This window comes from Mus caroli, chromosome 17 (assembly GCF_900094665.2).
Source record: "Mus caroli chromosome 17, CAROLI_EIJ_v1.1, whole genome shotgun sequence".
NCBI lineage: Eukaryota > Metazoa > Chordata > Mammalia > Rodentia > Muridae > Mus > Mus caroli.
In genome coordinates this window covers 43,523,107-43,548,938 of record NC_034586.1, presented here as the reverse complement: position 1 = coordinate 43,548,938, position 25,832 = coordinate 43,523,107, and the positions used below count along the sequence as shown (strand labels likewise).

General features: G+C 48.6%; 1 protein-coding gene across 2 annotated transcripts in view; it reads left to right on the top strand.

Moving 5' to 3' along the window:
* The window catches only part of Bicral (BRD4 interacting chromatin remodeling complex associated protein like), a 60,211-nt gene that overhangs the window by 18,271 nt on the left and 16,108 nt on the right, over positions 1-25,832 (top strand). Inside the window, exons 1-6 of one of the 2 annotated variants that reach the window (XM_021186299.2) lie at positions 7,762-7,944; positions 8,865-8,910; positions 9,762-9,810; positions 9,895-9,963; positions 13,203-14,876; positions 25,337-25,442. In XM_021186299.2, the coding sequence (XP_021041958.1) occupies positions 8,870-8,910; positions 9,762-9,810; positions 9,895-9,963; positions 13,203-14,876; positions 25,337-25,442 (1,939 nt within the window). In that variant the 5' untranslated portion in view covers positions 7,762-7,944; positions 8,865-8,869. Of the gene's footprint in view, positions 1-7,761; positions 7,945-8,864; positions 8,911-9,761; positions 9,811-9,894; positions 9,964-13,202; positions 14,877-25,336; positions 25,443-25,832 lie in introns of those variants that run through there. The other variant, XM_021186300.2, reaches the window with a different exon arrangement.

Below are 25,832 nucleotides of genomic sequence, written 5' to 3'. Positions count from 1 at the left end.
AACTCATAGAGAACCTCCTGCTCTCTGCCTCTGGCTCAGGAGTGCTGTGATCAATGGCTTGTGCCACCAAGACCTGCTAGGTTTTCTGCCTTCATTACATGCCGTGGCATACTGGTTTGACGTCCAAAGCCCCTCGTGTAGTACCTGACACACAATTGGAGCTGAATATTCTTATATCACTGGACGGCCTGATTACTGACGGAATTAGAAGCAGCCAAGAAGCCTTCCATTTCCTAAGCTCTTCATCACAGTCAAGGAAGAAACACCCCTCTCTTCTCACTCTTGGGGGACTCTGGTTTCATAGTTCATGCTGATTAGCTCCGTAGCTGTTCCAGTTACACTCACCTGCATGCATGTTCTGATACGCGGTACACCTTGGTTGGGGTTTGAGGTTGGAAGGGACCAGCTCTCTCCTCCCACCATGGAGGTTTCAGAGCGAGAGCCGCACCAAGGTTCCTGTTTTGTTTCTTTAAGACAAACTCTTTCTCAGTCCAAGCCGAACTGAAACTTACTAGGTAGCCCTGGCTGGCCTCAAATTCTAGACAAGTCTCCTGCCTCAGCCTCCCAAGGGCTGGGATTATAGACAGGAGCATACATCACCACATCTAGCTCCTGGTATTTTCCTTTAAAGTGATGATGATGATGATGATGATGATTGAAACCTCAGGGGTAGGAGGGCTGAGGAGATGGCCCAGTGGGTACTAGCTAGCACTTACTGTGTAAGCATGAGAATGTGAGATGAAGTCTCCAGCACACAAGTAAAAGGTTGGGTGTGGCTATGTGTGCCTGTAACCCAAGTGTGCTAGGGTGGAGATAGGCAGATCCTAGAAGCTCCTGAGGTAGAGAGAAGTCAAGGCCAGTCCAGAAGCTTGCTAGCCAGCCATCCTAGCAGAAATAGCAAGCTATTCTGGTGTGAGGCTGTCCTAGCCATGACACGGTGAGGAAGGCAGAGCGAGACTGTCCTCTAGTTTCTGTGTACTCACAGGAGTGCACGCCCAAGTGCTCACACCCACAGAGATGGATAAGATACTAAACACATTATAAAAACACTGCAGGATATTGGTGCTTTATCTGCCTACGCAAGAAACAGTTTAAAATTGGGAACTGTAGGGCTAGTCTAACAGCTCGGGATAGGCACTTACTGCCAAGCTTGAAGACTGGAGCTCTGTCTCCTCCATTCATATTGTAGAAAGAGATAACTGATGCTAGAAGCTGCCCTCTGACCTTTGCATTGGCGTGGCATGCACCTAACTACACACACATTCATGCACAAATAAATTAATGTAATTTTCTGTCTCTTTGGACATAATACATGAAACAGTGGATTTTAGACACTGCATGTGAGGCTGCCCAGATTACAGATCCCTGAGAGGGGAAGTTAGTGATGAACTTTTAAGTGGCCAGCCTACTGTGAGGCCATGGCACACAGTGGGGCAGCAAGAGGGTGCTGCACAGAGAACACACTCTGGAAACCTACAGTGCCCCTTTCTTCAAGTGATTTAAGGGGGTGAGGGTGGGGAGGAAGTTCCCGGGGACTGGCATGAACCTCTTAAGCTCCTAAGGCAAATGGACAAATGCTCTACTGCTGAGTAGTCCGTCCATCCCTATCTTAGTCTTAGGAACGACCCAAAAGGAATACAGCCAGCTGCCCTTGACACTCACTCACTCCTAACACATGGAATTCATAGGACAGCAAGTGAAGTACTCAGAGGAGTCCCAGTCTCGATTGGAATTAAGTTAGCCCTGTATTAAAAATTAACAGGCCGGGCGTGGTGGCGCACGCCTTTAATCCCAGCACTCGGGAGGCAGAGGCAGGNGGATTTCTGAGTTCGAGGCCAGCCTGGTCTACAAAGTGAGTTCCAGGACAGACAGGGCTACACAGAGAAACCCTGTCTCGAAAAACAAAAACAAAAACAAACAAAAAAAAATTAACAAGGTGAGATGGCTCAGAGGTTAAGGTACCTGCCTCCACTCCCCAGGACCCTCCCAGTGGAGAAGACAGTGGATTCTCACAAGCTGTCCCCTTCCTGAACTTGTAAGTTATTATTATGAAAACTTTAAAGTAATTATTAATAAAAGTAATAAGATAAATACTAATAAAATAAAATTAAGACAGCGTGAGCTGGGACTGTGGCTCGGAGAGTGATTAACTCGTGTACATAAAACCCTGAGTAGGTTCCCCAGCGCCATGTAACCCAGGGACGGAGGTGCACACCCGTGATCCCAGCGCTTGGGAGGTGGGGGCAGAAGGATCCGTTCAAGACCATCCTCAGCGTCATAGCCAATTCCAGGCCAGTCTAGTTTGCCTCAGATCCTGTCCAAAAGGGGTGTGAAATGCCTCAGTAGGTAAAGGTGCCTCTTGATCTCCAGTGTAAGCCTGAGGACCTGAGACTGATGCCTGAACCTACTTACGGGAGGGAGGGATGAGCTCAGGCATCCTCTACCTCCACAGTGTGCTCCGCCCACACGTTTCTAGAGACATCAGGCACACATGCAGGTTTTTTGTTTGTTTGTTTTTTGTTTTTTTTTTTTCCAAGACAGGGTTTCTCTGTGTAGCCCTGGCTGTCCTGGAACTCATTTTGTAGACCAGGCTGCCTCGAACTCAGAAATCAGCCTGTCTCTGCCTCCCGAGTGCTGGGATGAAAGGCATGCGCCACCACCGACACACATGTAGTTTTAAATGTGAAAGCAGAGCAGGGTGTGGCGGTGTACAATTTTAGTCCCACCCAGAACTCTGGAGGCAGAAGCAGAGGCAGAGACAGGAGGATGTCTGAGTCCGAGGCCAGCCTGGTCTACACAGTGAATTCCAGTACAGCCAGAGTTCCACAGAGAAACCATGTCTCAAAAAGACAAAAACAGACAAACACAATTTAAAAGCAGGCAGGCATGGTAGTGCATGCCTTTAATCCTACCACTCTAGAAGCAGAAATAAGCAGATCTCTGCGAGTTCAAAACCAGCCTGATCTACATAGTGAATTCCAGGACCCTATCTTAAAAGACAAGCACCCAAGATTTAAAAGGATCAAAATGTTTTTTAGTAAATCACTGCATCCTAAACCAAAAGACATCTGTATGGAGAAAGAGTGCCCAGCCTGGGGATGCAGAGGTGGCTTAATGCTCACACGCACTGGTTGCTCTTTAGAGGACCCAGGGTTAGTTCTCCGCACCCATGTGATGACTCCCAACACCTGTAACTTCCAAAGACCAGACGCCCCTTCCAGCCTCCTGTGGTGCTGGGTATTCATAACAAGCAAAATTCAGGCAAAACACTATACACAAAAAGACTTTCTTAATTAAAAAATATTCAGTAGCTGCTAGTATAAATTTAACATGTACAGATGTGAGGCCCACTGTGCTGGCCCTTGTCTGTTCCCATCTACTCAGGAGGCTGAGGCAGGAGAATGTCTGTGAATTCAAGGCCACTCTGAGCTACAGAGTTTCAGGACAGCCAGGGCTACACAGAGAAACTATCTTGAAAAAAAAAACAAAAAAAGAAGCAGAAGAAGAAGAGGAGGAGGAGGGTGGGGGAGAGAAGGGGGGAGGGGGAGGAGGAGAAGAAGAAGAAAAGAAGAAGAGGAGGGTGGGGGAGAGGAAGAGGAGGGGAGGAGGAGGAGGAGAAAGAGAAGAAGAAGAAGAAGAAGGAGCAGCAGCAGCATTAGCATTTGTCTGGCATCCAGTCGAGAATGAAGAGCGATCAGAGCACTAAGAATGAGCAGGCCTTAAGTGGTGGACTTTGTGGCGGAAACGGTTACCACTATTTTACATAAGCTTAAACCATGAGAGGAGAGGCCTGGGACACAGCTCATTGATAGCGCATGCGTAGAAATCTGAGGTCATGGTTGTTTCTGTCTGCAGCACCGCAGACAGGCGAGACCACAGAGGGGAAATGAAATACAGTAAATCAGGATTTAACAAAAGACCCAGTGTAAGCACAGACCTGAGTTCCAGCCTCCACCATCTCTGAAAAGCTGAGCCCAGGTCCTTACACTGTAGCTACAACCCTAGAAAGGCAGAGACAACAGATCCCTGCTGTCTTGGCCAGCCAGCCTGACTATTCAACAAGCCTTAGGACAGTGACCATGCTGTCATAAAAAAGAAAAGGGAAAGGAAAGGAAAGGAAAGGAAAGGAAAGGAAAGGAAAGGAAAGGAAAGGAAAGGAAAGGAGAAGCAAAAGCAAGGCATAACACAGTATCTGAGAAACAACACCTAAGGTTATCTTCTGTCCACACACACAGACACACCCCAGGAGAACACCCACACACAGTTCTAAACTTGTAGACGTGAAAACAGTGTTTGAAAAAGCGGGGGGGGGGGGGGGGCAACAGAGGGCCAGGACTGTCGCACACCTGGCAGAATGCCCGTGGGGTCCATCCCCAGTAACACGTGAGCCAGATGTGGAAGTGCACACCTGTATTCCCAGCTCTTCAGAAGGGGAAGCAGCCTGGTCTATAGGACACTCGTATCAAACAGAGAGAAGGAAGGAAAAGGAAGGAAATAAACAAGAGAAACCTGCGTGAATCTAGTACATGAGATGCTGCAAAAGATGACATGACACAGGGTCTTAAATTTGATTCCCTGGCCCCACCCAAAACAAAACAACTACAAACAAAACAAAACAACAAAACCCAAAACCGGACAGGGCAAAATAAGGGAAGGGGGCAGTCCCGCTCTCCTTTAGGTTGCAGAGTTCACAGGAGAAGAGGTTGAAATTCCGTTTTGTAGCCTTCCAAGATCATGCATTGCCTGTCAGCCCCTCACCCCACCCTTGAAAATAACTAAAAAAAAAAAAAAGAAAACAAGGAAGATTCCAGAGTGTGCCCACCTGAGAGGATCCAGGGATGGCGCCACACGGTGGGAGGTGAGAACCAACTCACACACAACACACCCACGATAAACAAGTACCTTAGCTGATGGGAATTTTAACTGGAGAGCTGGAGAGAAAGCGCAGCACTGAGGGCTTTGCTGCTCTTTCAGGGGACATAGGTTCAAGTCCCAGCGCCTACTTGGCAGATCATCTGTGTCTCCAGTTCCAAGGGGTCCAACATTCTCTCTGGCCTCCTCAGGCACCAGGCACACGTGTGACACACATACAGACTTGCAAACACTCATACACATAAAATAAAAATAGGACTGGAGAGATGGCTCAGTGGTTAAGAGCATCCACTGCTCTTCCGAAGGTCCTGAGTTCAAATCCCAGCAACCAAATGGTGGCTCACAACCATCCGTAATGAGATCTGACACCCTCTTCTGGTGTGTCTGAAGACAGCTACAGTGTACTTAGATATAATAATAAATAAATCTTTAAAAAATAATAATAAAATAAAAATAAATCTTTTGGGGGGGGGAGTTGAGACAGGGTTTCTCTGTGTAGCCCTGGCTGTCCTGGAACTCATTCTGTAGACCAGGCTGGCCTCAAACTCAGAAATCCACCTGCCTCTGCCTCCCAAGTGCTGGGATTAAAGGCGTGCGCCACCATCGCATAAAAATAAATCTTGATTTAAATTGGGGGGAAAGCTTTTTTGTTTTCTTTTTATTGTGGGGAGTACACGTGTAGTGTGGTCAGAGGACAACTTTATAGACATAGTTTTCCCTTTCTCCCCCAGTGTGGAAACTTCAAACTTTGAAGTAACAGATAATCTCAGTGCTTTGAGGCACTAGCAGAAGAGATCCTCGTGGCTGGCTGGCTGGCTGGCGTTAGCCTTTTGGACTTGAGTTTCTCTCTCAGAGCCACACTATGGATGAAGCTTAGGTTGCCAGGCTTGTGCGGCAGATGTCTCAAACCACAGAGACCTCTCACAAGCCCTCGTGTTGTTGTTTGAGATAGGATCTCTCTGCTGGCCTTGAACTCAGGGAGATCCATCTGAGTCTCCCTTGAGAGCACTGGGAGTGCACAGTGTGTGCCACCACTGCCAGTTGTGGCCCTTTAAAAAATAGAATTCTCAGGGTCCCCTGACTGTGAAGGCTCATAGCATTCTACACACAGGCAAGAGAGGGTCGCCTTCCCGGCTGGGCTGCCTTTCAAATCAAGTGTTTGACAAGTGTCATTGGTTGGATAGAGGACACTATACCCACCTTAAATTCATCTTACAGTATAAACTTGGTTAGCTGTGGGTAAAATGCTCTCTGAGTACCCTGGCTTCGTTCCCCATTGTCAAATATGCATGTATAATTGTTCTATTAGGACTACTTAGTGAGTAGCCCGTCACTTCAAACTCTGAGGTAACAAAATCTCAGTGCTTTGTAGTGCTAGTGGGAGAGACCCTCGTGGGTGGCTGGTTTGCCCTTCGGGCTTGAGTTTCCCTCACAGAGTCTGTCAAATAGAGGAGCTAGGGAAGGGTGTCCGTAGGAAAGGGAGAGGTATGGACTTATTTTTTGGGAGGGGCGGTATTTCTCATATGTTTTCTGTGTGTGTGTGTGGTGTGTAGTGTGTGTGTGTGTGTGTGTGTGTGTGTGTGTGTGTGTGTAGGCTGGAGGTCAGCTTTGGGGATTAGTCCCCACTTTACTTTTTAAGGCAGGATCTCTCACTGGGACCTGGAGCTTGTATGCTGAGATGGCAAGTAAGTGAGTGCCAGGCATCCTCCTGCCTCTGTGCACCCCAGGATTGGGATTACCGTGTGTGCCACCATGCCCATCTTTTTACTTGGGTTTCAAGAATAAAACTCTTTACCCTCAGAGCCGTCTCCTTAGCAACCCCCATTCACATTCCTCTTAATCCGTTTGTAGGCGGCGAGCCTCAGACACTGTGGTTTGGGTGATGCTAAAGATCAGACCCAGGCTTCACATGAGCCCCATCTTCAACCTTAAAAATTAAGTATAGAAGGCACAAGCGTGATCACGCATGCTTTTAATCCCAGCACTCTCCGCAAAGGCCAGGGGGCTCTCCGCAGTGAGTTCCAAACCAGCCAGGGATACATAGTAAGATGCAGTCTCAAGAAAAGAGAAGTTAGTTTATGGCGATAATGGGATTCTTCATTTGAATAGCCATGTCGAAGTAAAGAAATAATATATACTGTATAGGCCTAAAGATACATCATAATTGGACAGTTTATTCCGTGTGATTGTGATGTCTGGGAGGCGTGGTTTATAATGACATGAGCTGTGGCTAATGCCTGTAATCAGGACATAGCTTCTGTTTTGTGGCAATTGTTTGAGGCAGGTTTGTATGTAGCCTAGGCTGTCCTGGTACTCACTAGGTAGACCAGGCTGTCCTTAAACTTGCATCAGGCCTTCTGCTTCTGCCTCCCAAGGGCTGAGAATACAGATGTCACCACGTCACCATGCCTGGCTTGTGTAACAAATCCAGCATACCCAGTTAATGATAGTTTTCCAGTTTCCTTCTCAGTCTTGTTTTCAAAAGTCATGTGTGCAGGAACATTGGTGCCAGTGTGACCTCAAATGACTCCCGCCTGGGTCCTAAAGAGCCCATTTCTCATGGCTGGCTGCTCTTAGCTTCTTCTGCTTCATGTATCCCACTCTCCTTCCTTCTCCCTCACCCATCCTCTCTCCTCACCCTGAACTCTGCTCAGTGGATTATAATCAGCCCAGTCACTCCGCAACCCTACGAATCCAGCCACCTACAGGAGGGTCCCACATCAGGAAACTTACCCTTCCACATTCTTCTAGAGTAGAGAAAGTGCCCTTCCCCGAGGCAGGAGGGAATTCCACAGCGTTAGACCTTGTGATTGGTTTGGGGGAACTAATGGGAGAAGGAAGTTTGAACAGAGAAAAATCTCTCCGTAAGACTCATCCTTCCCTCTGCTGTTTCTGGGTATGCCCCTCCTCTGGGCATCTCTTCAGGATTTCATTCCTGCGTCCAACTGCCGTTCACAACTGCCCTTTCCAACTGCTCCAGAACTCTTGGCCCTGGTGTTCTGTGATGTAAATTATTCCACGCATGGCTTGAAATGGGTGAGAAGCAGGGTTGCCAGGTGTCGGATCACTAGTGTAAGTTGACTGGCTCTCGGGGGAGAACCACCACTGGAATTTGTTCAGTTGTTACAGTCTGGGCCAGAGCTGTGCTGGCCATGCTTGTGGCTGCTGCAGGCAGAGAGAGGGAGCTCCGAGCTGCAGTGGGGAGAACTTGGGCTGCAGTTTCTACTTTAAACATTCCTGGTCCAGCTATGGACTATTCGGCATTGAACTTGGACAGTATTGCTGCACTGGGAAGCACCCAGGGCCCACGACCAGAGCCTGTATGGCTTGCACCACAGGGCCTCCTGGTCTGTCTCCAAATGTGGGGAGAACCCGCATTTTGCCTTCCCAGAGATCACCAAAATATGTTGAGAAGTTGGAGTTGCTCTCAGTGTTTAGACGCATCCGGTCACAGCACTGAAGGACTTGAGAGTCAGAGCTTTCCTAAAGCAAAATTTTGTCTCTGCCCTTACTCATTCTACTGGCATAAGTCCTTTTTCATGGTCCCTCTTGGGAATCTGCACGTGGCGGGTGGCTGCAGCTATCTTAGATGTGTCTAGAGTCTTTGGACCTCTTTATGTTGAAACTGATTTATAGGAGAAACAATTTAAGTCAAAAATGAATTCAAGTAACTGTTAATTTCACATTTTTCTACCTTTTTGTTGTTGTTTTTGTTTTTTTCGAGACAGAGTTTCTCTGTGTAGCCCTGGCTGTCCTGGAACTCACTTTGTAGACCAGGCTGGCCTCGAACTCAGAAATCCGCCTGCCTCAGCCTACCAAGTGCTGGGATTAAAGGCGCCACCACGCCCGGCTGACAGTATTTCTTTAACTGGTACTTTAAATACCATGTCTTCAGTTGATGGTGCCAGTCAGTAAAATGAACCTGTGCCCACTGCACCTTGAGGCTGGGGTGCTCTGACTCACTGCCTCCCTCCCTCCCTCTCTCCTTGCAGTTGTCATGGATGATGACGATGACTCCTGTCTCCTCGATCTTATTGGGTAAGATGCTCCTGTGGGACCCAGGGTGGGCCGCTCATGTGAGGTGTGAGGAGCAGGAAGAGCTCTGTAGCTATCTTAAGCTCCTGGGCTTTTAAAATAAAAATAATACTTTACCGTGGTTACAGCAATAACTAGAACAGAGAGTTTGTTTGTTTGTTTGTTTGTTTGTTTGTTTGTACTAAGATTTTCTTATGCCAGGCAGTGGTGGTGCACGCCTTTAATCCCAGCACTTGGGAGGCAGAGGCAGAGGCAGAGGCAGGCAGATTTTTGAGTTCGAGGCCAGCCTGGTCTACAGAGTGAGTTCCAGGATAGCCAGGGCTACCCAGAGAAACCCTGTCTCAGAAAACAAACAAATGAATAAGATTTTATTTATAAAGTACACTGTCACTGTCTTCAGAAGAGGGCATCAGATCACATACAGATGGTTGTGAGCCACCATGTGGTTGCTGGGATTTGAACTCAGGACATCAGGAAGAGCAGTCAGTGCTCTTACCTGCCAAGCCGTCTCCAGCCCCAGAAAGGTAGTTTTACACACAGGTCATAGCTCAGCAACCCATTCCTTTTGGTTTTACTTGTTATTTTTTTTAGTAAGTCTCGGGATGCCAGGCCAGGGTGTTGCTTCGTTTTATCTTTAGCATGCTCACCAAGCAAGGGCAAGGTCCTGAGTTCACCCCCCGGGACTGAAGCAGTAGGTGCTTCCCACAGACAGAAGTGTGGAAAATGGTTTAAAATGGAGAGATTTCACTGGAGCTAGTGTTTCGTTTCTTGTTGCCTGATGGAACTATCAGCACCTATTTACGTAGAAGTAGCAGTACTTACTTGGTTCGCTGTCTCGTTTTTTTCTTTTCTAGAGACCCACAAGCATTGAACTATTTTCTGCACGGACCTAGCAGTAAATCGGTAAGTGACAGACAAGTGTCTCAGGCTCGGCTTTTGTCTCTCCAAGCCCTGCAGTAACCGCCATGTTGAATTCCCCCTCTGCAGGGCAGCGATGATGTGACGAACGCAGGGTATTCTGCAGCCAATTCTAATTCAATTTTCGCCAACTCCACGGTGAGTGCTGAAAACCAGACCTGAAGCCTTTCTGTCTCAAGGAAACCTTACAAGAGAGGCTCCAATTGCCTCTGTAGAGTGCAAAGAATCATTACCTCACCTTGTAACTGACAGGAGAGGGGAAACCTGTATGTCAATGTTCTGTTTGACATAGAATCAGGCTTTTAAGATAGTTACCTTGCCAGTTTCTTCTTGCTTTTAACATTCCTCTATGTTATGAATACGTGTGTGCCTGTGTGTACATGTATCGATCAGGAGGAGGACCGCCTTGAGTTGGCTGTCTCTTTCCACAGATCAAATCCCAGGCTGTGTGGTGAGCCTTCACCCTGAGCTGTCCCTCTGGCCCAGCACGTCCAGCTTTCAATCTTATGAAGTGACGCCAGTGTTGTGACTTGAGGAAGGCACATTAGAATGTTTTGAATCAGCTGGGCGTGGTGGCACACGCCTTTAATCCCAGCACTCGGGAGGCAGAGGCAGGCGGATTTCTGAGTTCGAGGCCAGCCTGGTCTACAAAGTGAGTTCCAGGACAGCCAGGGCTATACAGAGAAACCCTGTCTCGAAAAACCAAAAAAAAAAAAAAAAAGTTTTGAATCTTGTCACAGGAGCTTTAAGGAGACTTTTTAATGATTAGTTACTTACAGATAATGTTAATGTTATAAACAAGATAAGGAAATAGCTAACACTGTTGAGGGGTAGTATGTGCTTGTGAGGAGGGCTTGTGCAGACTGCATCTGATGCTCACAGTCCCTGCAGGAAGTGGTTTTACAGTTAGCTCTGTCTTGTAGACAAGGAAACTAAGGCACTGAGAGGTTTACCCAGCCAAGAGGTTCAGTGCTAGTATTCTGACTCAGGCCCTAACCTCAACAGCACAGGCTGTTAAGATCTAGGAGCAGAGACAAGATGGGAACGGAGGAGTCTTATTTGGAGACTCTCTCAGATCTATGTTTAGGGGCTGGGGAGAGACCTCAGTAGGTGGGAGCACTTGCTGAGCCGAATAAGGACCTGAGTTCAAATCCCCAGGACCCACGTAAAAAGCTAGGCCTGGCTGCAAAAGTGCTCCAACCCCAGTGTCAGGGTCTGACACAGGAGGGATGCTGGGGCTTCCCCACAGCCCGCCCAGCTCAGCTTCAGTGAGAGGCCCTGGCTCTCAGAAGTCAGACAGTCCAGTGTGACCTCCAGCTCTCATCGGTCTCGGCCATCCTCATGCTAAAGATATGGGTGCCAGCCACCTGCCTCACCTCTGCCTTGAGATTGCTCCAGAGAAAACAATTTTCTTACTCTCAATTGCTCTTCCCACTGCCTATCAAACGGTTCTTTAGGACCTGCTGAGGAGAACCTGCTGGGGGTAGCCCAGCCTTGGCTCTTTTGTCTAATCATTCAGCCATTAAAACCTCGTTAGCTGAAGACCTGAGTGTTGGGATTTACAGGCATGTGCCACCACACACAAGAATACTTGTTTGTCCTCTCTTTCTTTCTTTCATTAATTTTTATTTGTTTGTTTGTTTGTTTACTTTTGCTTTGTTTGAGGCAGAGTCTCTGTGTAGCCCTGGCTGTCTTAGAATTCACTCTGTAGACCAGGATGGCCCCAATCTCAGATCCACCTGCCCCTGACTCCCAAGTGTTGATATTTAAAGGCATGTGCCACCACTGCCACCACCGCCACCAGCATACTTGTTCTTGATTGGTCTGTTTTTAATTCTCCCATTCTTTTTGTTTCTTTCTGATTATACTATAGTACACAGAGCATAGTCCCCTCAGGCTGAAGGGCTGGCTGGTAGAGGCCGCCTTCACACATGATGTCTTTGGTTAAAGTTTTTTTCTATCTGTGCCACAGAAGATGACTGGGCCGTGGTAGGAGTCTTAGTTTTTATTACTCTCCTCAGCTTCTCTTCCTGGGTCTGCATTGTCGTCTCCCTGGATTGTCAGTTCCCCTTGGGCTCCTTAAAGACATAACTAACACACGTGTGCATATCTAGAAAGGGGTGGCTTTTCCTTTTGAGTTAACTGGGTTTGTTTTTGTTCGCTCCATTGTTTTTAGTTTGAAATAGTTTTCCTGAATACTGGAGTGTTAGTCAGGAAATACAGCAAGTCAGAAGAGCACTCACTTTACGTCGGAACTCACTCTGGTCGGGTCTGGTGTTCTGGGGCCGTAGGGTATCTTCTTGGACATCTAGCAAGGTGATACTCAGGGCTCCTCAAACCTGTTTTGACTTTGTGGTGTGCAGTGGTCTGGATATATACCCCTGGGCTGAGTCCCACTAGCACCTTAGAAACAACCTGAAAATCCATTTTTCTGAGAGTGCTTATCCCCAGTAGGATCCTATGTTCAATCTTTAGCACCCTGCCCACCTCCTCCAAAGAGGAAGGCAGTGGAGGCGCATGCTCAGGAAACAGAGGCAATCGGCTCTCTGTGAGTTCAAGGCCAGCCTGGTCTATAGAGCAAGTTCCAGTACATCCAGGCTACACAGAGAAACTCTGTGTTGAAAAGCCCCCCAGCCCCCCAAAAGGAAAAAAGTATGACCCAGTAGCTTAGAAATAAGAAGCTGATCTCTAGATAGCCTTAGTTATCTCATGTCATCTGTCTGCCTGTCTCCATCTATTTTGTTTTGTTTTGTTTTGTTTTGTTTTTGAAGCAAGTCTTACTCCAGCCCTGGCTGTCCTGGAACTCAGATCAGCAGATCAGGCAGACGTTGAGCTTACAGAGCCAGCTCCTCCTGCCGACAGACTGTTGGGTTAAAGGCCTGTGCCAGCATGCCCACTTCTCTTTAAGGATGAGACAGAGGCTCACAGTGTGGCCCAGATTGGCCTCACCCTTGCTGTTAGCCCAGGCTGACCTCAAATTCCTGGCCACCCAGCCTGAGTTTCCTTGCTGAGACAGCGCGTATGAGCCACACCTCAGCTAGCTTTCTGTATGTTCCCTATAAAATCATCTGTCAAAGCAATGGTCCTACAGACTATTCAGCATAACTAGAGAAATAAAACAGGAGAAAGAGAAATAAAACAGGAGAAAGAAGGTAAGTAGTTTGGAGAGAGAGAGTTGTGTTTTACAGGAGGACTGCAGGTTCAAGGCCAGCCTGAGTAGGACGTTGTTTTAAAGTAACAGCAACCATAAAATCAGTGTGGCCTGGAACTTTATCATTAAACTTTATATTTATAGTCATTCGGGAGTGGGACTTTTAAGCTTGTCTTCTGAAGGTTTGATATGCCTTGTAACACACCACTGATTCTGCTTTTTTTAGAATGCTGACCCTAAATCGGCCCTCAAAGGTGTAAGTGACCAGCTTGGCGAGGGGCCCAGTGATGGGCTGCCGCTTGCAAGCAGCCTTCAGTTTCTTGAAGATGAACTTGAGTCTTCTCCTCTCCCCGATCTCAGCGAGGACCAACCCTTTGACATTCTTCAGAAATCCTTGCAGGAGGCTAATATCACTGAACAGACATTGGCAGAAGAGGCGTACCTGGATGCCAGTATAGGCTCAAGCCAACAGTTTGCACAAGCCCAGCTTCATCCTTCTTCATCAGCATCCTTTACTCAGGCTTCTAATGTTTCTAATTACTCAGGTCAGACACTGCAGCCTATTGGGGTGACTCACGTGCCTGTTGGAGCATCGTTTGCAAGCAATACAGTGGGTGTGCAGCATGGCTTTATGCAACACGTGGGGATCAGTGTTCCCAGCCAGCACTTGCCTAACAGCAGCCAGATTAGTGGCTCCGGTCAGATACAGTTAATCGGGTCCTTCGGTAATCAGCCTTCCATGATGACTATTAATAACCTCGATGGCTCTCAAATCATACTGAAAGGCAGTGGGCAGCAAGCCCCATCTAATGTGAGTGGGGGGCTCCTGGTTCACAGACAGACTCCTAACGGCAACTCTCTGTTTGGGAACTCCACTTCCAGTCCTGTAGCACAGCCTGTCACCGTTCCATTTAACAGCACAAATTTCCAGGCATCTTTACCTGTGCATAATATCATTATTCAAAGGGGTCTTGCACCAAATTCAAATAAAGTCCCAATTAATATCCAGCCAAAGCCGGTCCAGATGGGTCAGCAGAGCGCGTACAATGTGAACAACCTTGGGATCCAGCAGCACCATGCCCAGCAGGGGATCTCCTTCGCCCCCACAAGCTCATCCCAGGGCTCCGTGGTCGGGCCGCACATGTCTGTGAACATTGTCAACCAACAGAACACGAGAAAGCCTGTCACCTCGCAGGCAGTGAGCAGCGCAGGGGGCAGCATCGTCATCCATTCCCCCATGGGCCAGCCTCACACTCCCCAAAGTCAGTTCCTTATACCCACAAGCCTTTCTGTCAGCTCCAACTCGGTGCACCATGTCCAGGCTATAAACGGGCAGCTGCTTCAGACTCAGCCCTCCCAGCTCATCTCTGGCCAAGTGGCCTCCGAGCATGTCATGCTGAACAGGAATTCCTCTAACATGCTCAGGACCAACCAACCATATTCCGGACAGATGCTTAATAATCAGAATACCGCCGTCCAGCTGGTGTCTGGGCAGACTTTTGCCACCTCTGGAAGTCCAGTGATAGTCAACCACGCCTCTCCTCAGATCGTCGGGGGACAGATGCCCTTGCAGCAGGCCTCACCCACCGTGTTACACCTGTCACCTGGGCAGAGCAGTGTTTCCCAGGGAAGGCCAGGCTTCGCCACCATGCCCGCGGTGAGCGGCATGGCAGGACCTGCTCGGTTCCCTGCCGTCAGCTCAGCTAGCACTGCTCACCCTACTCTTGGGCCTACGGTGCAGTCGGGGGCACCGGGATCAAACTTTACGGGAGACCAGCTGACACAAGCCAACAGAACGCCAGCGCCTGTCAGTGTGTCCCACCGTCTTCCAGTCTCTGCTTCCAAATCTCCCAGCACCTTGAGCAGCACCCCGGGGACACAACAGCAGTTCTTCTGTCAGGTCAGTGCTGGACGCATGTGGGGGTGGGGCTGGGAGGGAGTTCCCGTCGTATACATATATAACTGTCACCCTAGGTGAAGTGTACTTCAGTGTTTCAATTTTTGGTTGATCAATTCTTCCTCTTAATGAAAGGCTCTTAGCTGTTGTAGAGTGGAGACTCTGGAATGGAATTGGATTTGGGGCCAGTGAGATGACTCAGGAGGCGAAGGCATTGACTGTCACGCCTGAGTCTGCCCCCTGGGCACACATGGTAGAAGACAACCACGCCCTAAGTGGCCCACTGACATTGACACACATGCTATGGCAGGAATATTGTGTTAGCTTACTGTCTGTCACTGAGGTGACACACCGTGAGGAGGGGCGGGTTACACTTCCATGTCAGAGTCCATCCGTCACTGAGGGAAGTCGCGTGGGAAATCAGCGTAGATATCTGGAGACAGGGTCGGTGCATAGGGCACGGAGAAGCGCTGCTCTCTGAATTTCTCACCATGGCCTGCTCAACTAGTTTGGTTTGGTTTGTTTCAAGACAGGGTTTCTCTATGTAGCCCTGGCTGTCCTGGAACTCACTTTGTAGACCAGGCTGGCCTCAAACTCAGAAATCCACCTGCCTCTGCCTCCCAAGTGCTAGGATCAAAGGCCCTAAGCCCTGCTTCTCAACTAGTTTCTTTTTTTTTTTTTTAAGATTTATTTATTTTTTTTTAAAGATTTATTTATTTATTATATGTAAGTTCACTGTAGCTATCTTCAGACACTCCAGAAGAGGGCACCAGATCTCGGTTACAGATGGTTGTGAGCCACCATGTGGTTGCTGGGATTTGAACTCTGGACCTTCGGAAGAGCAGTCGGGTGCTCTTACCCACTGAGCCATCTCACCAGCCCCCTCAGCTAGTTTCTTATATGCACAGAACCACCTGCCAAGGGATGGCACCACCCACAGTGGGTTGGGCTCCCCCACATCAATCATCAACCAAAAAAATGCCTCCCAGACTTGCCCAGAGGCCAGTCTCATGGAGGCAATTCCTAAACTGGATCTCCCGCTTCTCAGATGACTCCAGCTTGTGTTGACCTGACAAAAAACTAACTACTCCAAGTATACACTTGTGCACACACACACACATACATGCACATACACATAAATACACACATATAAATGAATGGATTATATTTTTTAATTCTTTTGAATTTGAATCTAGGCTTTGTGAGGTGAAAGCAGCCAATAAAATCATGCCTACAAACTTGGTTTTCATGGGTGAGGTGGGATAATAATATCATCATACCATGGAGTTACTGGGAGGCAAGTAGTATCTCTGCAGGCCACTGTCCTGAGACTTTAACCAGGCCTCACCTCCCACTGATGCCATCTTATTATGAATCCATCAAAGAACTGGTCCATTGGGCAGGTCAGACCTTCCAGGATGCATACGCTGCCCACAAGATCACCAGCTGGCAACTACAACATTACGGTGGACATTTCAGCTGGGGGTGGAGTGTGGCTGCTGTGCCCTGTGAGCCAGGGACTCCATGCCACTCTGCAGTGGTCACTGGCTCAGCCCAGAGGGAGGCATGGTGGGGGTGGGGGGTGGGGTGCAGATCAAGGACACTCTCCTTTGGCCTGTCCCTGAGTCAGCCCAGTGGGTAACATCACAGATTATTGCTGGAAAGCTCTCAGTGCTCCTCAGCTTCTGTCCTCCACTCCTTGACAGACATTTCCTTTTCTTCTCATTCTGAGCGTGCTCCGTAGGGGTCAGACACACCTCAGTGAGAGAGTGCTTCGCCTAGTGTGCTTGAGGCCTGAGTTCCAACACAGCAGAACAGTCGGCAGCACACACCAATCACACCGAGGTCTTCTCCCACCAAGAGACTTAGGCTGTATGTAGCCTGCTTGCGCCCACACATCTGCCTCCTCCGTCTTTATTTCCACAGCCTTCTGCGTACTCAGGAGAAACTTTAGGACCTATAACAGTTTCTCCTCTCTGTGCTGTTGGTTTTACCTGTTGATTTGTTTCTTAGTGTCTGTAGAAGAGTTTAAACTCTTATATTTCAGTATGAGTCTTCTACATGTACAGATAGTCTCTTAGAAACCATCTACCTTTGACTTGGTAATCACACTAAGAGTCATAGCAAGCAGGTTTTTTGTTTGTTTTTAAAGATTTATCTGTTTGTTTGTTTGTTTGTTTGTTTGTTTATTATATGTATGTACATTGTAGCTGTCTTCAGACATTCCAGAAGAGGGCGTCAGATTTCGTTGCAGATGGTTTTGAGCCACCATGTGGTTGTTGGGATTTGAACTCAGGACCTTCGGAAGAGCAGTCAGTGCTCTTACCCTCTGAGCCATCTCTCCAGCCCAGCAAGCAGGTTTTTATGACTGGAGCTGGAGAGATGACCCAGCAGCAGAGAGCACTGACTGCTTTTTCAGAGGTCCTAAGTTTAATTCCTAGCAACTACATGATGACTCACAGCCATAGGATCTGGTGTCCTCTTCTGGTGTGTCTGAAGACAGTTGACAGAATACTCATATACATAAAATAAATAAGTAAATCTTTAAAAAAATGTGGAGTTTAAAATAATTAAAATCTAGGGTGGAGAGATATCCCAGCGACTAAGAAAACTGGCTGCTTTTGCAAAGGCCTGGCTCAGTCCCCAGCACCCACATGGCAGCTCCTACTTTGTCACTCCAGTCCCAGGTGTCTCTGACTCCCTCTTGGGGCTTCCATGGGCACCAGGCACATACATGGTACACAGACATTCACACAGGCAAAACACCCAAATACGTTATAAACTAGGAAAGGGAAAGCCAGGTCTCCTGGAAGAGGAAGGAGCCATCCCAGAGGCTGTGATCCATTCAGCCCCACTCCTCAGCCACCCAGGGCGGCAGGAGAAGGGAGGTCCTTTCCTTCCTCAGTCAGTGCAGGGCTCTAGAGCCTGCAACAGAGTCTCCTGACCTTGCTGTTCTTCTCACCTGCTCAGTTATTTCTTAGCACTGGGGGCAGTACACACACACACACACACACCCACACACACACCATAAGCACCTTGGGGGTCAGAGGAGAGCTGGTGGGGTCTCTCCTCACAGTACCTGGGCCCCGGGAAGCAGACTCGGTTTAGGCTTGGCAGCAAGTGCCCTAACTAGCTGAGATCTCACCAGCCTTGGGGTGTGTGTGGGGGGTGGGGGGGGGTGGGTTTGCAGAATTCACTTATTCTCTTTCCACCACATGAATTCTGGGGATTCAGTTCTGGTCACCTTCAGGTATGATATAGCAAGCCCCTTTACCTGCCAATTCATCTTTGGATTTTATGTGTATGGGTGTTTTGCCTGCATGTATGTCTGTGTGCTACATACGAGCCTGGTGCCCTCATAGGCCAGGAGAGGATGTTGGATCACCTGGAATTGTAGTTACACTTGGTCAGGAGCTGGGAGCCAAGCCCTGGTCCTGTAAACAGCAGTGAAAGCTCTCCTGAGCCGCCTCTCTGGCCTCCAGCTGAGGCAGGACTCTGTTTTGTGTTTTTTAAAACAAGATCTCACGGGCTGGAGAGGTGGCTCAGCAGTTAAGAGCAGGGACTGCTCTTCCCAAGGTCCTGAGTTCAATTCCCAGCACCCACATGATGGCTCACAACCATCTGTAATGGAATCTGATGTCCTCTTCTGGGGTGTCTGAAGACAGCTACAGTGTACTTAAAATAAGTACGTATTAAAATAAATACAGTATACATAAAAATAAATAATTCTTAAGAAGACAGGATCTCACACAGTACCCTAGGCTGGACTAAAACTTCCTGTGTAGTTTGGATTTCCTTGGATTTGAGCAGCCCTCCTGCTTCTGCCTCCTAAGTGCACAGGCCACCATGCCTGTCTGTCGTGTGTGTGTGTGTGTGTGTGTGTGTGTGTGTGTGTGTGTGCTCTCGCATGCCCTGACCTTCAGTCCCCCACCCCTCTTCCCAGTCATTCTTTTGGAAAAGTACAAAGTTGCTATTTCTTACTGTGTCCCTAGTTGGACTGTGAGTAAACTCAGGGTATACATTTTCAGGGTGGTCCTCAAGACTCTGTGATTGCTCCTGTCACTGGCTGGCTGCCAGGTCTCCCCACTGTGCTTCTTCTGCTGGGGTGGGGCGGGGCCACACCTGTGTTCCAGCACTTGGGAGATGGAGGCAAGGAGGATCATCAGGAGTCAGAACTAGCCTTGGCTACGTAGTGACCTCGGGGCCACCCTGGGCTACCTAAGACTCTGTAGATACACAGATTTCTTTCAGACTTACTGCACTGGTCTAACCTTGCAGTGGCCATTCCTTACTGTCATTACAGTGTCCCTAGGTGGAGACTTTTCCAGAGCTGTCGCACTGATCCTGTATTCTGGGTGGTTTTCCTTCTTCTCTGGTATCATTTATAGCTATAGGTTCTTGTTTCACACTATGTCCTAGTACACAGAAGGCTGAGAGAGGATTGTCACAGGTTCAAGGCAGCCTGGGCCAAGAGAAACAGACCCTGACTCAAACATAAGTTGCACGATGGATAAAAATACAGAGTGGTACCCAAATGGTCAAAAGCTCACAGCCAGCCTGCCACTCCTGTCTCCCCGAGGCCTCATTCTTGCTAGGCCTTTGGATTCCCTGTGACACAGACTCTGTATTACAGGCAGGTGACATGGCTAGACAGGCTGTTCTCTGCATCACACTGTGGACACTGCACTCTGTTATATAACTGAGATAGTATGTATTGATCTGCTATGTATTTTCACCTATAGCATGGCCATGTCCTCTTCCCCTCCCTCAGGTGGGAGGAGAATATGGCTGACTCCCTAGTTTCTTGTATATGATGCTAACAAGCAACCTCTCCTGGAAGCTTCAGAATAGTTCTCTGTGAAGTAAGAGAGGACAGTGGGACGTGGTGTGACATCCAGGGTGCTCCTGCTGGTGGCTTTCAGAGGTTCCATTCTGGAGTGAAGGGATGCTGGCATAGCTTTGTGAAGGCAGCATGCACTGTAAGGGCAGGAAGTAGGTCACATGCCGTTCACATCCACGGCAACAAGAGTGGCTCTACTTTATAATTCCTGTGTAGGTTTTCTATAGAAATCCTAGACTATTGTAATGAACAAAAACACCATTATCGGAAGCGTGTACTCTTTTTTTTTTTTTTTTTTAATTATTATATGTAAGTACACTGTAGCTGTCTTCAGATACTCCAGAAGAGGGCACCAGATCTCGTTACGGATGGTTGTTAGCCACCATGTGGTTGCTGGGATTTGAACTCTGGACCTTTGGAAGAGCAGTCGGGTGCTCTTACCCACTGAGCCATCTCACCAGCCCTCGTGTACTCTTTATGTTTGTAAAAATTTTAATTTAAAGATTTACTTGATTACTTTTAGTTTGTCCGTGTATGTGTCTGTGTAAGGGGTATGTACATAGGGGCACGGGTGCCAGCGGGAGCTAGAGATGCCAGTCCCCCGGAGCTGGAGTTGCAGGCAGTGGTGAGCCAACCAAGTTGGGCACTGGGAGCTGAACTCAGGCCCTCTGCAAGAGCAGCAAGTGTTCTTAAGCTGCTGAGCCAAACCTTCCAGTCTCCTAATCCAGCGTTTGTGGTTCATCTTATGGGCAAGTGAAAGAGTTCAGCAGTTAGGCAGTGGCTGAGGAAGCCTGGAACCTGAATTGATTTCCTGAAACCCATGTACCGCTGGAAGGAAGGGGAGGGCCCAATCCACAAAGGTGTCCTCATACCTCCACACATGCACACACACATGCATACTGGCATACATGTGCACACTCGCACACATGTGCACACACACATAGTAATCTATTTTTAACTGTTAACATTCGAGAGGACTGCATTTCTTGGCGTTGCGTTCAGGGTGGGTAGTTAGTCAGCTCTGACCCAAGCACTCACAGAGAGCAGGAAGTTTTCCCCCTGCTTTCCAGCCACCGCTTGCTTACAGTGTTCCCTGGAGCCTGGGCTCAGTCTGAGACTCGGAGCCATGGAAACTAAAAGGGGACAGAAAACTGCTCGCCTGGTGTCTGTCTCCCATAGCCTAGATTCTGCAGTATCTGTGTTACTTGTGCTAAGGGTCCATGTGTGCCTGTGTGGTGTGCTCAAGAACAAACACATTTCAAAGTCCTTTATAAATACTCCGACTGTTTGCCTGTAACTCCTTCAGCATCTCCTGAGAAGAGGGGCTTCCTGACATTTCATGTTGTTACCGCCCCACCAAGAGAGTTAATGCCAAGCCAGATAATGCCGATTTCTGTGAGTCAAGATATTCATGCACTTTAGATTTTCACCCAGAATTCAGTCAGAAAATGTTGTTTGCACATTGGTGACGTACGCTTTTCACCCAGTGGTTAAGAGCACTTGCTGCTCTTCGAGAGTGCCATTCCCAGCGCCTGCTTCGGACAGCTCCCAGCGGTCTATAACTCCAGTTCCAGGGGGCTCTGCCATTGCTGTCCTGGAACCCACTCTGCAGACAAGGCTGGCCTCAAACTCAGAGATCTGCCTGCCTCTGCCTCCTGAGTGCTGGGATTAATTTTAAGTCATGCGCTATCATACCCAGAAGGGAAAAAAAAAAATCAGCATTTTTAAAAAGACTTAAAGGACCTGCGAGATGGCTCAGCAGGTAAAGGTACCTGCCGCAAAGCCTAAGCATAGTCTCTGGAAACCACTCGTTGAAAAGAGAGAACCAGCCGGGCGTGGTGGCGCACGCCTTTAATCCCAGCACTCGGGAGGCAGAGGCAGGCGGATTTCTGAGTTCGAGGCCAGCCTGGTCTACAAAGTGAGTTCCAGGACAGCCAGGGATACACAGAGAAACCCTGTCTCGAAAAACCAAAAAAAAAAAAAAAAAAAAAAAAAAAAAAAAGAAAAGAGAGAACCCAGTCCCACAGGCTGTCCCCTCTGACCACCACATACATACACTCTGTGGCATGTGTGCCCCATACCCTGAAATGTAAAGATAAATACATACTTGGACAAAGTAGGTAAACAGTGTAATGAGTCTTCAGCCAGCGATTGGGTGTGGCCCAGATGAGCTTGTGACTCCCTGCTCATCTGTACCTCCCCCTCCAGACCATCCATGTGGTCCTGTCTCTGTACCTCCCCCCTCCAGACCATCCATGTGGTCCCGTCTCTGATCTGGTTGCTTCTTTGTGCTTATCCTACTTTCTTCTTCTCAGTGCTCCAGTTGTCCCAAGGGGTGAGCCCACTGGAGGCACTCCACGGGCCCTCTGCCTCTGGCAGGTCACCTACCGCACTGAGCACTTCTGCCTGCTGCTGGAGGCTTGGTTGGGAAGGCCTTGTCTCTTAACTGAGAGCCAGGTGTCCTCTGTGGAGCCCAAAGGAACACCAGACTTTACACTGCCTTCTAAATGGATCAGAATGTACAAGTCGGTAGTAAGCCAGGTGCTTTTTATGAGAATTTAGCTTGTCAAGCCAAAACTATGATAGGCCTAAACCTTTTCAGAGCTCCAAAAGGTTTAGTAGCTCTAAAATTCCTTGAGAGCCAGGAGCCAGCATGCACCCTCAAGGCCTTGGGTGTGAGGGAGCAGGTGCGAGCGAGCTGAATTCTCTTAGTCTCCAGCCCTGCCTCTCTCCTATCCCCTATCCCCACTCCCCGCCCCCCCCAACACACACACCTTACTGTGTCTGCGGGTGTCCAGCTAGACAGACTTGCTTTCTTCTCCCATACTTTTAATGTCTCTAAACCCTATTTAAAAAACAAAACAAAACATTTTAAGGCAGGGTCCCTTACTATGTAGCTCTGGCTGGCCTCAAACTCACAGACATCCACCTGCCTCTTTCTCCCCAGTGCTAATAGGTACCCACCACACCCAGCTTGAGATTCTTCTGTGAAAATCTCTCTCAAACATCCTCTCCATGAATGATGGAGATATTGGCAGTAACCAAGACAGTGCCCTTTCCCTGGAGCTGCATGTAAGCCGTCTTGTGACAGTCTCACACAACAGTGGAGGCGGTAGGCACAGTGGTCACAGGCCGCTGGATACTGTGCCTTGCCTCTTTCCCGCGGTCATATTCTGCAGCAGGTGCAGGGAGCCTTCCTGGGGAAGCAAGCGTTGGGTCAGCCCTGCCTGTGCCCTGTCAGCAGGTGGCTTGTGGCTAAACCTGTCTAAAGTTCTCTCATCTGAAAAAACGAGGAACTTAGCTGCGTAATCGAGGCAAGTGGGGAACATTCTAAACAATGTGATGCCTGCCTGCGCCTAATCCCCATAAATTCTGATCTCAACAGCGTGGAACAAGGACCTTAGGCACCAATATTTTCCAAAAGCTCCCAAGTTTTGCTCAAGAGCAGCTAAAGTGGGGTGGAGGGCACAGACCCAGCCAATTCCCACAGCCGGTTACAGCCCTCATGTCACCTCATTAGACACGTGTTCCTTGTCATGGCGATTGATGTGGCTTCAGCCTCTGCCTCACAGCTCCATTCCAGAGCACTAGTCCTCCCAAAGAGCTAGCCTGGTGACCGGAGCCAGGCTCTCTGAGTAGGCAGACACATGGTGCTATTGAACCTGCACTGTGGCACCAGCCTGCCCTGTCCATCTTGCTTCAGGGGCTCCCTCCCTGCACCCCCCACCTCCCTGTCTCCTTGCCTGTTCTTTTCACTTTACTGCACACTAAGAATATGACCTCAGTCTGTGCTCAGTGCTGAACACTGCCGCTCGCTCTTCAGGCCCTAGAACATAGAGCCCTGCTTCAGGATCAGTGAGAAGCCAGCTTGCATACACTGTATTCCAAGTGGACATGTGTTAGGTTTGGGCAAACTCTAACAAGATGGCACAGCACAAGACAATGCTGACAGACCATCCACTGTTTATTTTGTGAGATTGTATGGCCGCACAGGCCACAGCTAGAGTGTGCCAATCAGAGAGGGCCACTTGCATGGACTGGTTCTCTTCTCCTGCACTGCCCCGGGGCGGGGACCACACTGAGGTTCTCGGGCTTGATGGCAGGAGCCTTTATCTGCTGACCCTTCATGCTGGCTGCTGACCTGTGACCTTCCAAAGGGAAGCAAAGGCCAACAAGACAAAAGGTCCAGGTAGTGAATGTTCCAGAAAGGAGAGATCACAAATGAAAGCCTGGGAGAGAAGGTGGCTTGTGCTACAGGGAAGGAAAGCAAGTCCAGGGGACACGAGGAAGATGTTGGATAGGAAAGGTGTGTCAGGTGTGTATCCTATGGGTCCGAGATGACAGGAGCCAAGTTATGCCAGACGTGAGCCTGTGATCCCAGTACTCTGGAGGCAGAGAGGCAGGCAGATGTCGTTGAGTTTGAACCTAGCATAGAACAACCAGGGCTACATAGAAAACTTGTCTCAAAAACAGAACAACCGCCGGGCGTGGTGGCGCACGCCTTTAATCTCAGCACTCAGGAGGCAGAGGCAGGCGGATTTCTGAGTTTGAGGCCAACCTGGTCCACAGAGTGAGTTCCAAGATGGCCAAGGCTACACAGAGAAACCTTGTCTCGAAAAACCAAAAAAAAAAAAAAAACCAACCAGTGTCCTAGGCCAGGCGTGGAGACACACCTGTCTGTAGTCCTGGCTCTCGGGAGTTGGGAGGTAGAGACCAGCTCAGGAATTTAAGATTAGCCTCAGCTACAAAGTAGTTCTGAAGCCACCATGTGCTTTGTGAGACCCTGTCTCAAAACAGACAGACAAACAAACAAACAAAAAACCCAAAAACAAAAAAGAGCCAACATGTTAACTTGCGTGTGAAATAGCAAAGACTCATGCTAGCCTTGTAGTGGTGGACATGGTGGGAAACACACGCGTGGAATCAAAACAGTGACATTAGAGCTCATGATTGGCTGCGTCTCCAGTAAGGCCACCATCTGAATTGAGCCAATTAAAGCTAGATTAGATTATATTAAATGAAGGTTTACTGGGAAGCTGGCCCCAAAGACCAAGGACCAGCAAACTCACCATGGGGAGGAGGGAAAGAAATCATGCACACTAAGAGAGCTGAGAGGAAGAGAGGGAGGACAAGGAGACTGAAGTGTCTGCATTATATAGGGAAGTGCCTCGTGGGACAGCCTGGAGCCCAGGGCTGCCTTGATATGTATGTCCTTCAAATGTGTCACTCGCTGGTGACCAAGTATCAGTGGGCCTATGGGGGCCATTCTCATTCAGACCACCACAGTTTTTAAGTGAATCAGATCCGAAGGATCTCTTGTCTTCTTTTGGCCTTTTTTATTTATTTGTTTGTTTGTTTGTTTGTTTGTTTGTTTTCGAGACCTGGCTGGGCTCGAACTCAGAAATCCGCCTGCCTCTGCCTCCGAAGTGCTGGGATTAAAGGCGTGCACAACCACACCCGGCTCTCTTTTGGCCTTTTTTGTCACCAGGTACACACATCCTACATAGTGTAGACACATAGACAAATCACTCATGCACATTAAATAAATTGGGGGGGGGGGCAGGGCAATCTCTTAAGACTTAAAACAATAAATTAACATTCCTCTTGGCTCTTTGTTCTACAGGCTCAGAAGAAGTGTTTGAACCAGACCTCCCCCATTCCCACATCCAAGACTACAGACGGCCTGAGGCCATCACAGATCCCGGGACTCTTGAGCACCACACTGCCAGGTCAGGAGACCCTATGGAAGTTCTGCAGTCCACCCTGAAGTCTGCTCGTCCTATCCTCGAGTTCCTGGAGCATGACATGGTCTTCCTGCCTCCCTGTTTGCTCAGTGTTTCTGTTTGCATCTTGCCTAATCTGATTTCTCCCCATGGTTCCTTTTCTCTGTACCCTGCCCACCCTAAGAATAGAGTGTGTTCCTATGGCTGTGGGGTGCCGTTGACTGGGGGTAGATCATTTACCATACCACTCAGAAAAATACTTCTAAAGTGTGACGGTGGTGGCGCACGCCTTTAATCCCAGCACTTGAGATGCAGGCGGATTTCTGAGTTCAAGGCCAGCCTGGTCTACAAAGTGAGTTCCAGAACAGCCAGGGCTACACAGAGAAACCCTGTCTC